The sequence below is a fragment of the Paracoccidioides brasiliensis genome (genome assembly GCF_000150735.1).
Source record: "Paracoccidioides brasiliensis Pb18 unplaced genomic scaffold supercont2.4, whole genome shotgun sequence".
In the NCBI taxonomy this organism is placed as follows: Eukaryota; Fungi; Ascomycota; class Eurotiomycetes; order Onygenales; family Ajellomycetaceae; genus Paracoccidioides; species Paracoccidioides brasiliensis.
The window spans coordinates 2,136,782-2,149,130 of NW_011371361.1; the positions used below are offsets into that span (position 1 = coordinate 2,136,782).

Consider the following 12,349-nt stretch of genomic DNA (forward strand, 5'->3'; position numbering starts at 1 on the left):
AAGAGCTATTACTTCGGACCATGGTGTTCTCATGCCTTATGGTTCTTCTTCCCCCCACTCAATGGTCGGATCGAAACCTTTTCCCCGCCATTGCTTGTAGTATACAAACTGGTACAAACTGGTGGTATTCCCCTTCACATACTGGCCGCGGAGTATTTTGGGTAACTATGGCAATACATAACTTATCCACTCCTACACAGCGCTTTGTCCTACAACAGCCACTATCGAAAGAACAACACCCTCTCTGGTAACTACAAATAGTACACAGCTTGAGAATATATATGCATGGAGGGGTAGGGGCCTTGTCAACACTATCTTTATCAATCACCATCAAACCAGGACGCAGAAAGCAAACATTCCCCAGACTGACTTTCCTCCCTGGCAGTCTAACAGGCTAACAACCTGGCTTCTACCAATTTTCCCTGGGGAATAGTCAGAAGTGACGTTCACGAACAGAGTCATAGAATGAAAATAAAGGCAAACTTGATCTCCACGGCGTGACCTCGTAACTCCATGGACACTGTGTGAGAGAAGATAGTTCGACTCGATCTGCACAGGACTATTGGGGATAGCCACTGCAAGCAGTAGTTATAACCATTCCTATGTTAAGCGAAAACCGGTTAAGTAAGTCTCGAAGACTGGCAACCTGGTCTAGGCATGTAAATGTGTCTTGCTAGTTGATTTCAGTCTCCTCCCCTCCCCTCCCTTTTGCCGCGGCCCAAGAGACGACGACACTCTTTGGAATGTTCCAGCCGCTTTTTCAATCTTCTCACATAAGTCATTTGATGCACTTGTTATAAACTATTTGTGATAATGTGTGACCCTCGCAATTCTACCATGGAAAATAAAGTAAAGTTAGGAAAAAGAAAAAAAACAGGATGCTCCATCTTAGTTTTGAAGAAGGTATAGATTATCAACAATGTGATCAACATCGTTTCCTTGCCAAGCAGACACATCCCTTCCATCATGCCAGAACACCAATTAGGATTACTCTCATCATCCATTCAAGGTAAAATATTCATCATCCTGCCTTACATACCGAAACCTAGCTGCCCCTTTAATATTTCCCCCAATTCTTCAACAGTCCTCGGCCCATCTTAACCGTAAGCTTCAGCCACCATAACATTTTCATCGCCCAAACGGATGTTTGAGGCAACATCCCCAAATGTGGCGCAGCCTATACTGAATCCAATAACTACCTCAAAGACCCTCCAATCTTATAATAGATGCAGAAGTCAAATTTGTTGAGAAATTAGGAAATGCAGAACGAGGTATTATTTAAAAACACATACTAGTTCATGTCAGAACGCGCTCTCGCCCTTGTGTCGAATCGGCACCCAGATCAGATAACCCATGCCCACCCAAGCTTCAGTTTTTTTTATTTTACTTTATTTTTGGAATGCTAAGTTACCCATTTCTCCAAATCCTCGGGGATGATTGTCGACGGTTTTACGTTATGGCATTTGCTTCCATGACGCTTCTTTGCTAGAGAAGGTCTGCTCAACCGCCGACCTGAACCCGAGATTCTTCTGACGAACGACGAGAAGACCAAGGGAAGGGATGGCAGGATGGCAGATTTTCAATTGAATCTGCATTGACTAGATATCTAGCGGCAATTAAAACTGTACAAATGGATCCGTACACTCTGGAGATTGCAGTATGGCTCCTAGGTTAGCATCTTGCTGAAGATCATAAAGCGACGATATGTCCAAGTTATGTACCCAAGCAAATAAATGCGTTTCCGTTCACATGTGAGGTCGAATGCGATACCGGGAAAGCGAGCCAGAAAGAAGAGCTGGAGCGGAGGAACATATTTTTGGCCAGCATTTTGGACAATATGTCGTCGGCCAAGATCTATGCTGATGAATTGAACAATGCCAGCTCTCTCCGCAAGATCCCACAACTATCCACTTAATATCGTGTGCCAGGTTGCTTTTCGCTCACGGATGTAGAAGCCGTATCTTGTTGCTACTGTTCACCTGGCTTTCGAGTACCTTGTGTGTGAAGCTCAAGGGGTTCAAATAGGACCCAAGGAAACATGAACGTTCAATTTCCAAGGAGGAAAACGGAAGCATTTTTCCCTGCTGTGAGGGAGGTAGGGAGTGACTCCAAGTCAAGATAATAAGGGGATAGGGAACTCGAGGGGAGAACACCCTATCCTAATACTTCCACATATAGCCGAAGAAAACATTCGACCACGGCGGATTTCCGGAACACAGCATAGGGGGATTTGACTTCAGCATTCCGGGAGCCGAGAATGCAAGGGGGTGCCTCAGTCGACGTCTCATGAGACCAAAATTATTACTAGTGACAACCTTCAGAACTTTGAACCTGGAAACTGGTCTTCCACTTCCATCCCTCGCTCGTTCGACGTCTTTAATGTCGCAAGTCTGGAGGGTAATTTGAAGATCGGATACCAAGCAATATAACTCGGCTGTTGGGGGCGGGTGGTTTGTGTTCTGTGACATATTTCCATAGATTGATATGAGGAATGCAAGCCTAAAGGACTAATTAATAATAGTCTGTCTCTCTAGGTAATTTTAGTTATTGTCCGCGAAGGACAAACGATTTGATAGCCCCCGTTACCCATTCCGCAAACACTTTCGTTTTGAAGACTTGCCGTTTTCAACCGCTTAATTGAAAGAAACGGATAAAAAAACCGAACCTTTGGAAGAAGCTAACCCGAAAAAGAGCCCGACTTGCTTGTCCTCTGCGAGAATATTTCCTTCATTCAAATACCCCACACGCAAGGTGCCGCACTGCGCACGAAATATCCTTGGGCCAGAACGACACGAAGGTTCTTAAACCCGAAAACACCAATCTCCTTTTCAGCTTTATTAACAGTGAACATTTGGGCACCAAGCATGGGAAATTTGGGTTATATTTTGCGACTGTCAATGCTGAGTCGAGAAGCTCTTGACCTCAGTGAAGAAACTAAAATCAATTTCTGTGGGTTGCAGGAAAGTCAAAAAATGAAAAAAATAATAATAATAACCTCTTAGATTAGAGAGAAATCCTGATCCATGCAACTCAGAACAGACCTTCAAAGGATAACGTTTGTCGTTCAACGGCTCACTCTTGGATGAGTCATGTAGCCTCTGTCAAGCTCCTTGAGAGGCATGGATGTAGCAAGCTTGCAGCCTGTTCTGGTCGTTGATACCCCCGGAGCAGGGTCTGAAGCTTCATCTTAGTTGTGAACTAAGTGAGAGCGAAGCTTTGGAATGGGAGTAAAAGGATATTCCCGAGCTTCCATGGTTCGCGGCCCGATCCCACGGATACATGTGTTGAAGAAGATTTGCCATGTGCGTCGCTCCGCAATTGAACAAGGCTGGAGATAAGTGAAACCGAATGATATCCGCAAGGGAGCATTCGGAGTTAAAACATAGTTTAATCTAACACATCAAGAAACTTCTTCACCCCGTGACCATGCCAAGGGATGATTGGATGGATTCGAAACTTGGTTCAATCCTCACTAGTCACCACACCTGGGCAAACTCCAAGCCCTAAGTATTCCGTATAGATGGTGGATGTTGGATAACCATCATGATGAATGATGGGAAACGAAACCGCATTGGCACGAAACGCATGATCTAAAATTGGTTAAAAGGTCCCGGCCCCACGGCGAACCGCTGCTTGTGTCATATCTTCCATGTTCAATTCTCCTTTCCATTGGAAGGTTCCCATCAAGCCAAGCCAAGTTCAAACACGTGGAAAGTTTCCGACAACAAAGTCGCACTCCATTTGGACAGACTTTCTTTCCCATCCTCCATCCTTTTGGAGGAGGGGAAAAAGGTAAGAAAAAAGAAAAGAAAAAGTGCTTAGACCACGAGCAAAGAGAGAACCTTGGGAGGTGGCTAAATATCATCACTTTCACATCCAACCAAGGCTAACTATACGGAGGTGGAAAGGTCTGTTGTTCTTTCATCAATTGACCAATTGGACGCCACAGAACTTTAACTAGTGCTTATGCATTGCTTCCCTCGGTTCAGCGGTTATGGTTTTCAACACAGTTTGCGGAGGTTTTGAAGAAAGTAACTCCACCCCCCCCAAAACAACATCCCCCAAATCACCCACACTAGCAATTATCTGATCGATCAATATATGGAGACGCCGGTGGCCCTTCTTTCCCTTCATTACCATCGTGCTCTTACGTAATATGGTTTCTCAGGAACAAAAAGCCGACGATAATCGTTAACAGGCAGTTGCAATATTCCTGTGCCGGCAACTTTTCTTTGGACATGTACTTACCTACATCGTCTGGGATTCAAGTTGGGGACGTCCGGAGCCAAACTATCTGATCAGATAAACACAATAACCACGACATCCAGAACCTGGCGACACTTACCAGTGTCGGGACTGAGTGGGGCTCCATTATAAATCGTTGATTTCTTTCCCCTCAAGCAAGGTATTACCTGCGTATTATTCATAGATTTTCAACCAAGCTTTGCTGGGGTTTGGGTTGGGGATTTGACGCATTCCCCATTTTTTCAATAGTTTTTCGTTTGGTCCAAAGACATGTGTTTTAAACAAAATATAGTGTAGAGCCAAATCAAACTGCTTGTATAGATGAACATTTCACCTTTTGGGGATAGTTTGAAACGAATAGACCTGGAAAAGAAGCCATCAAGTTGACCGCCGGTTGGTACTGTTATCAGATTATAGCCCTTGCTCAGTATTTCCAATATAAAGAGCCTTCTTCCTTGTTTATAGTCATCTAATAGTTCGAGAAATTTTCGTTCCGGCCGGCACCAACCAAAGGGTTCTTGATGGTTGATTCGCGTACACGATATACTTCGGAGGGGAATATTGAGATCGAAGAAAGTCCTCCCACATCTGATAAAGGCCAAATGGGGTGTCCACGAGAACAAAACATACCCGATAGCTTATCCACACCACAGGGGCGTCAGAGCCCAGTGGGGGAGAAACCACTTCCATGCGGCGGGCTAGCAGAAATAAGAGTGCTATGTACAGAGGTACAAGTGACTCATAGTGAACATCGGGAGCAAGATGATGATAGCCTTAGAACTTCCACGGCAGAGAACGTTTTGACAGAGGCACTGGATAATCCTCTGTCACAGAGGAAGAAAATGGCCAAAAGGCAAATAACTGCGGTCATGGTTGCCCTCTGTGTAAGTGGACTTTAACGTCCCTTTTGTGGGCTCCCTCATAAATGAGGAGAATGGAACAATGAGGGGGCTTTGGAAGCTGACCGTATAGCAGGTTGCTTTATTTCTAGCGGCTCTCGATATGGTAAGCCATCATTTCTTCCCTTCCTTCCCATAGACATCTCAATACTGACTTAATGACAGTCGATAATAGCCACTGCTCTTCCCACAATAGCGGGAGAGTTCAAGGCAACTAAGAACAGCTATTCATGGATGGCATCATCCTATCTTCTTGGTAATGCCTCGGTCATTCCTCTCTGGGGGAAATTGAGCGATATTTGGGGGCGCAAACCCATTATTATGTGTGCCAACATCTTGTTTCTCCTTGCGAGTCTGACGTGCGCTCTGGCACCGAATACGGCAACTTTGATTGCCGGGAGAGCAATTCAAGGTATCGGAGGAGGAGGCTTGATTTTGCTTGGACAGATTTGTGTGGGCGACTTGTTCAGTCAAAGGTAAAAAATCCCCTTCGCTTTCTTCCCTCTTTGTTGTTATGAGAGGGATTTATTCGTTGCTGATTTGCAAATTTGTGAAACCCTGAAGAGAACGCCCGATATATTACGCCATGTTCGGAATGACATGGGCCATCGCAGGTTCCATAGGTCCTGTCATGGGAGGAATATTCACAGAGAAAGTAACTTGGAGATGGTGTTTTTATATCAACCGTAAGTAAACCTCCCGAGCGCCTAATCCAAATGTCAAACAATACCGGTCCATTTGCCAATACTTTTCATTCTTCACCCATCCAGTTCCATTTGGTGGTTTCGCTTTAGCAACCCTCTTTATTTGGCTCAAAATTGAAACGCCCAAGACGCCTCTCCTTGCTGGCATTCGCGCAATCGATTGGTTTGGAACTATAACCATCATAGGCGGAACGCTGATGTTCCTCTTCGGAATCGAATTCGGCGGGATATCCTTTCCCTGGAACTCCGCAACAGTGATCTGCCTCATAATATTCGGTGCCGTCATGATGGGCATCTTTGTCATCATCGAGCGCAAAGTAGCCAAGTACCCTGTTATGCCCATGGCTCTTTTCTCAGACACAAGCAACATCTTCACCCTACTAGTAAACTGGTCGCACGGTTCTTCATTTATTGCAGGCGCATTCTTTCTCCCGTTCTATTTTCAAACCGTCCTCGGGGCAAGCCCCATCATGAGCGGTGTTTACCTTCTGCCACAAGTGGTCTTCCTATCCATCACTTCCTTCATCATAGGATTTACGATTCGCAAGACTGGCATGTACGTTGAATTCATCAGACTGGGCATGCTTGTCATGACACTTGGCAACGGCCTGTACATCGACCTCAAGCCATACACATCCTGGCCACGTCTGATCATATACCAACTCATCACTGGCATTGGGATCGGCCCAAATTTCCAAGCCCCTATGCTAGCCCTGCAATCACGGGTCCCGCAATCGGAGGTATCGACCGCAACAACAACGCATGGGTTTATCAGACAACTCTCAACCTCCTCCTCCATCGTGTTGGGTGGAGTCATCTATCGAAACGTGCTCAAGCAATCTGGACCAAAAATTTTAGCTGCACTGGGCCCTGAACTTGCAGAGAAATTACTCAGCAATAGGGTCAGCAGCCAAACTCATACTTTAAGAACTTTAACTGAGACGCAACGACAAATCTTACTGGATGTGTATAACGTTGCTTTAAGCCGTATGTGGATTTATTACACAGTTACTAGTGCGATAGGATGTTTGTGCAGTTTCTTCATACGAAAGAAAGAACTGAGTCGGCATCACGAAGTAACGAAAACTGGACTCGAAGCGCAAGAGGATGCGAGAAAGGCACGGCTTACTGCCAAGCGTGAGCTGGAGGAGAAAAAGCAACAAGAGAAGGGGGTAAAGGAGAACGGGATTGGCGGTGCCAACAGCGTGATGATTGAAACTGTTTAATGGAGGGATCTTGAAGTACGGAGTCATTCGCCTTCAATCAACGTCTTTTGCCATGGTGATATAACTATATACCCCGACGGTCGGCCCGCATTTTGCACCTTTGTTCAAGAGATGGTATACGACCATAAAGCTTTTATAAATATATCGCAATTCTTTTCCTGGTGTTAGGAAAAGTGGAAGTGATATAAAGGACCTAACGAGTAAAAACGATTATTAGGTTAATATATAACGTCTGAAACGCCAAGGGTGCAAATTACTTCGGTGCCGGACTTCGGAGAATCCTATTGTTCCGCTCCCAGCCAGTTGTTCACTAAAACATAAGGAGGCAAGACCCGCCAATAGAGCCTCACCACTGGAAAAGCAACCTTTGGAATCTATATCTGCCCCTGTCTTAACCCCCGCTCTGGCTTCAAATTTCTGACGCCCAACAAGACCAGTTTCAAATGCGGGAGGTTGGGAAACTTTCTTTACTTCATTTATCAAAGATGCTTTTAAGGGTTTTTGGTAAGGCTAGGTTATTCTGCGAACTTTTAACGGGTTTCGATTCAAGCGGGAAGTTCTAGCAAACACCATCTAGAGAGAAAAATGTGTTTTATATACTTTTATTGCTCTCCCTCCTCTTTCTGCTCATCTATAGCAGTGGTTAAGTGCTCTGTACGTATTTAAGAATCATATAATTATATATATACGAGGGGAAGAAGCGAAGATGAGAGAAACGAAGAAGGCTATCTAATGTTGGGACAAGAGCAAAAATATTATCACGATTCAAAAGCACCAGAGTAAGCGTGGATCACTCTCGAAGTCGTAAACATTCTACCTCGCGGGAATGAGTAGCTTGTTAGCTTCCAGAAAATATTGGAAATTGGCTTTAATGGAATCCGCCGTCATGCAAAAGAGACAACAAATAATCAAGGGAAGAGAGAGGGAGGGAATGTAAAACAAGAAACAACTAACCAGTCAAAAACTCCTCAAACCCCAAAGTCACATATCCATCCCTATCATCATCATATCTCTTAAACACATCCGTCATTCGTTTTAACGTAATACACGCCTGCACAAACAGGTCAAAGCTCATCCCGTCCTTCGGGCAAGTAACAGGAGCTACCCTACTCCTCCCACGGCTCTCAAATATCGAAAATATCATCCCCACAAATGGCGGGCTAAGCGTATATCCAAACGCAACCAGAGCCTTGCTAAATTCCGCCAAGCTGATCCGACCACTGCGATCCTCATCGAAGCGTATAAACAGCTCTCTCCAGGCAGCCAGGAACCGCCACAGCGCGACGAACTCGTCGTAACCAACGGTGCCAGACCCATCCTTGTCGAACATCTGGATCATCATCTTTACTGTGTTGGAGTCGAAGGCAGTGTAGTCTGCATTTACCAGCGCGGGGCCTAATTCACCTTCAGAGAGTGCGCCAGAGCCAGAGGCATTTGCGGCTTGGAAGAGGTGGGAGAGATCGTTTGGATCGTTGGATTCAGGCTCGGAGGGTTGGGGGGTTCGTGGCGGGCGGTAGGTGGCCGGAGGCCAGTTCTGGGTAGGGTGTGTGGGACGGGGGCCTGAGCCATAGTTTTGAGGAGGTGGAGAGTACAGCCTGCCGGTGGTATTTGGATTGGGAGCCCCTCTTTGATATGGCCCTGGTACTTGCCCCGGTGCAGTACTGGGAGGACCACCAGGCCCTGGTCGTGGGAAGTTATGTTGTGCAGCAGGCGATTGGGGGGAAATCTGTGACTGCGGAGATACGCGGTGATGTTGGGGGAGTTGTCCGTTTTTTGGAGGTGGAACAGGGACTCGCCCTTGGTTTGGATCCGGTCTCGCGGACATTGCCCCTAGCATTTGCGCTACCTGGGAGATGAGGAGAGGAACATTAACGACAATGCTATCGAACACGAGACAGTTTAATAAATGGGGAAATGGTGAACCTTTCCCAGTCGAGGAGAGTCATTTGACAACGTACCTGCTCTGGCTCAGCATGCCTATAAACGGAGAGCTGTTTATTAGTCTAGAGTCTCGATACGATGAGAATGCGTACGGGGGTGTAATAAGAAAACGTACGCTGGAAGTGCATCTGGATTGTATGCGCCCTTGTAGGCCATGGCGGGGGTGATATAAGGCGTGTTCTGGAAAGCAAGGAACTGGCAGTAAGGGCAGCTTTTTATTCAGATGTTCGTGAGTGTCGCGAGAGTATTTAAATAATAGCAATAAGAAAGAACCCGAGCTCCAACAGTGAGGCTTAAGGTGTTGGAGGAACGACGGCCTTGGGAGATGACGATGTGAAGAGCAGGTGTTGATTCGCCAAGTTACGGCTCAGTTCGTCAGCTCGAGACCTTCCAAGGTTGCGTAGTAAATATCGCAGCCGCTGCCGAGGCGCCTTTCTTTATGCTGCGCAACACAACGATGGCTGTATCCTCGTTTGCTGGGTCATATCACTGGTTACGAGGGTGTCTTGACCAACCAGCCAGGGGCAATGCTCTATGGCTTTTGAATCTTGATGGTGTTGGATACGGGGGTGGCTGTAATTGGGCGCTGTGAGGGATGGTTAGAGGCTAACGTAGTTACAGAGTAATGTAAGCCACTTTATCAACCATCGACGCGCCTGTTGACTTAACAATTGAAAATAACTATCAACAAGGAAAAGTCATCAATCCTTCTTTTAAAAAAATAAAAATAAATAAAAATAAATAAAAATAAATAAATAAATAAAAACTTCTAACATTCAAGTATTTGATTAAAGATCGGATTTCAAATGTATGATCTGCAGTAAGTTGAAACTATGATGTCTCTCATTTCACTCTTACTCATCATGATTTTACTAAATGATATTACAGCACACATAGATCCTCCATTAAAGAAGTTAAATCTCTGTCTTACAAAGAGAGAATCTTCTTATTCAGTGAATTCTCTTTACGAATGCATGAGAAGAGTCATCTTGAATATGATTGTGTTGAAATATGATTGATTTAGTTCTTTCAAAGTAAGAAATTAAGTCTCTTAAAAGTATAACTAATTTAAACTTTATATGAGTTGAATACATTATAATCACGTGCCTTTTTATATAGTTTATGCTGGGCATACGTTGCCTGGGCAGCCCGCCCCACCGCACGTGATTAATGTATAGTTAGTTTAGCTGGAGCCTTTCATCCGAAGGAAAGATTGAAATCATCCCACAGGTTATATAGCCCAGATAGCACGTTTTTGATGAAAAACATAATTTTTTAGCCAGATTTCATTGCATATGATAGTAATTGGATGAGTTCAACATCAATTCTCAAAAAGAAAACTCTTTTCATACATAATTGGAATATTATTGTAATGAAAAGTGAGTGCATTGATAAAATCAATCTTTTGATCTCAATAAGTAAATTACCTTTTACTTCACATTCTGAATGAAAGAGAAGTCCTATATTCTTCATTCAAAGACGTAAGACTCATTTCTCTTAGTGAATTAAAAAGAGTGTAATTAGAATTTATTTAAATTCAACTTAAAAGAATAAAGAACAAATTAAATATATATTAACAGAGAAAAATCACAAAAAGAAAAAGTTAATTAAAAGTATAATATGAGTAGATAGACTGTATATAATAAATTAAAAGAAGAAAATTCAACTTTTATATTTTCTATATTTACTATTAAAGTTAGTGAAATAATCATCAGGATTATAATTAACTGATTTATTTGTATTTTATTAGCAAATAATAATTTATGTGAGAGAATATTTAAGTTAATGAAAATATCTCTGTATACACCATAAAGCAAGAAATATGAAGAGCATAAAAAAGTAAAAGTTTCAGTATGAGAACTGTGATTACATTTTATGAGATCAACCATTAAATATGATATCATGGTCATAAGACCTTGTCAAGACGTCTTCTTGGTACTGCTCTTTTCTCTCAATGATATTTCTACTTTCTCACCTTTATATAAGATGGTTGAATAGATAAATTACTGCAGAAAGTCACAAGAATCACACTGTTAATGATATCTGAAAGAAATCTCTACCCTCCTTAATCAGATAAGAGTGTCATGAGTCAGTCTAGAGTTAAGATGATAACATGACAAAGCTTAATTCACCCATCTAACTAGGTAGCCCGCGATGAGAATTCCAATCCAGGGATTAGAATGTGGAATGAACGAGCAACCAAATATGAAGAGATTGGTGATCGGAGTTGGGTCAATCTTTCGGAGAGGAGCGGATCAACCTTAATCCATATTACAAGCTGCTGCGCCGTAACATAGAGCGGGGCATTTCATCACATTTAATGAAAAAGAAAGTCTGATAGAAGCTCTATAAAGATAGCTAGCTGACTCACTGTTCAGAGAATCAGCAATTTGTTCTCAATATATTAGAGTTACTAAATTATATATAAAATTCTTTAACAATTACTTGTATCTTTGATTTCTAGATCTCTATTCTATTTGTGGAGATATGCTCTTTCTCAACTAGCTAAATCCACTTATTCAGCTTCTCCTATAATCATCTAAGGGAAATTCTTGCTTAGTTTGATTTAATACTTATTCAACTAGTCTATTCTCTTCAATCTAAGTTAATTTGTTTGAATTTGCGTGTAGATTTATGCAAATAATTCAGTCATTGAGTTGACAATTTAGAGTAGAAAATGATATATTAAATACATATGTAGTTTTATAAATTGAGAATATTTCTTATTTTTTTAAAAGTATTTATCATATGCTCAAAACTTCTTTCTTTTTCAGAAAAATTTAAAGTATTTTTATTATAAATTGATGATATAATTGTAAACTAAGATGAATAAGTAGTTAAATAGAAAAATATTTTTAAATTACTAATCTACTTAATTAAGTAATTTACTCAATTAAAAATTACATCAAAAGAGAAATTTATATCAATGTAATCAATCATCTAGCAAGACAGATCATCTATTGAGATAAATCTTCATCATTCAATATCTTTCTAATTGAATATCACCACAACTAGATAGTAAAACCAGCTAATTATATTATAAATTATTCTCTGTATGCTGAGAGCATATATAAATAGTATATTCTATAACATCATATTCACTGCACTGTGGTGCTGCTCACTTTTGTAATTGCTTATCAGACTACTCTATTATCTCTCTTTTCTCTGCAATGTCTTTTTGTATATGATTCATTTCTTCTTGAATAGTCAAATCCTCTTTCTGGTTTATATATGTACAACATCTTTCTTACTTTCTCTTTTACTTTGCATTTATAGTCTTCAGCTCTTTATTTTTCTTTGTCAAAATAACAGTACTTGCATAGTCATCTGACAT

General features: G+C 42.2%; 3 protein-coding genes across 3 annotated transcripts; 1 reads left to right on the forward strand and 2 right to left on the reverse strand.

Moving 5' to 3' along the window:
- Nucleotides 1-2,159: 2,159 nt before the first annotated feature.
- Nucleotides 2,160-2,468, reverse strand: PADG_04201 (uncharacterized protein; the record flags this gene model as incomplete). The annotated part of the gene is made up of 1 exon (XM_010761057.1): nt 2,160-2,468. One exon carries the CDS (start codon nt 2,466-2,468, stop codon nt 2,160-2,162), a length of 309 nt encoding a protein of 102 aa, XP_010759359.1.
- A 2,298-nt stretch (nt 2,469-4,766) lies between these two features.
- On the forward strand, nt 4,767-7,074 carry PADG_04202 (uncharacterized protein; the record flags this gene model as incomplete). The annotated part of the gene is made up of 5 exons (XM_010761058.1): nt 4,767-5,129; nt 5,221-5,250; nt 5,310-5,620; nt 5,709-5,830; nt 5,915-7,074. The coding sequence occupies 5 exons, from the start codon at nt 4,767-4,769 to the stop codon at nt 7,072-7,074; spliced, it is 1,986 nt and encodes a 661-aa protein (XP_010759360.1).
- A 949-nt stretch (nt 7,075-8,023) lies between these two features.
- Nucleotides 8,024-9,171, reverse strand: PADG_04203 (uncharacterized protein; the record flags this gene model as incomplete). Its single annotated transcript, XM_010761059.1, has 3 exons — nt 8,024-8,954; nt 9,033-9,065; nt 9,131-9,171. The coding sequence occupies 3 exons, from the start codon at nt 9,169-9,171 to the stop codon at nt 8,024-8,026; spliced, it is 1,005 nt and encodes a 334-aa protein (XP_010759361.1).
- Nucleotides 9,172-12,349: the final 3,178 nt, after the last annotated feature.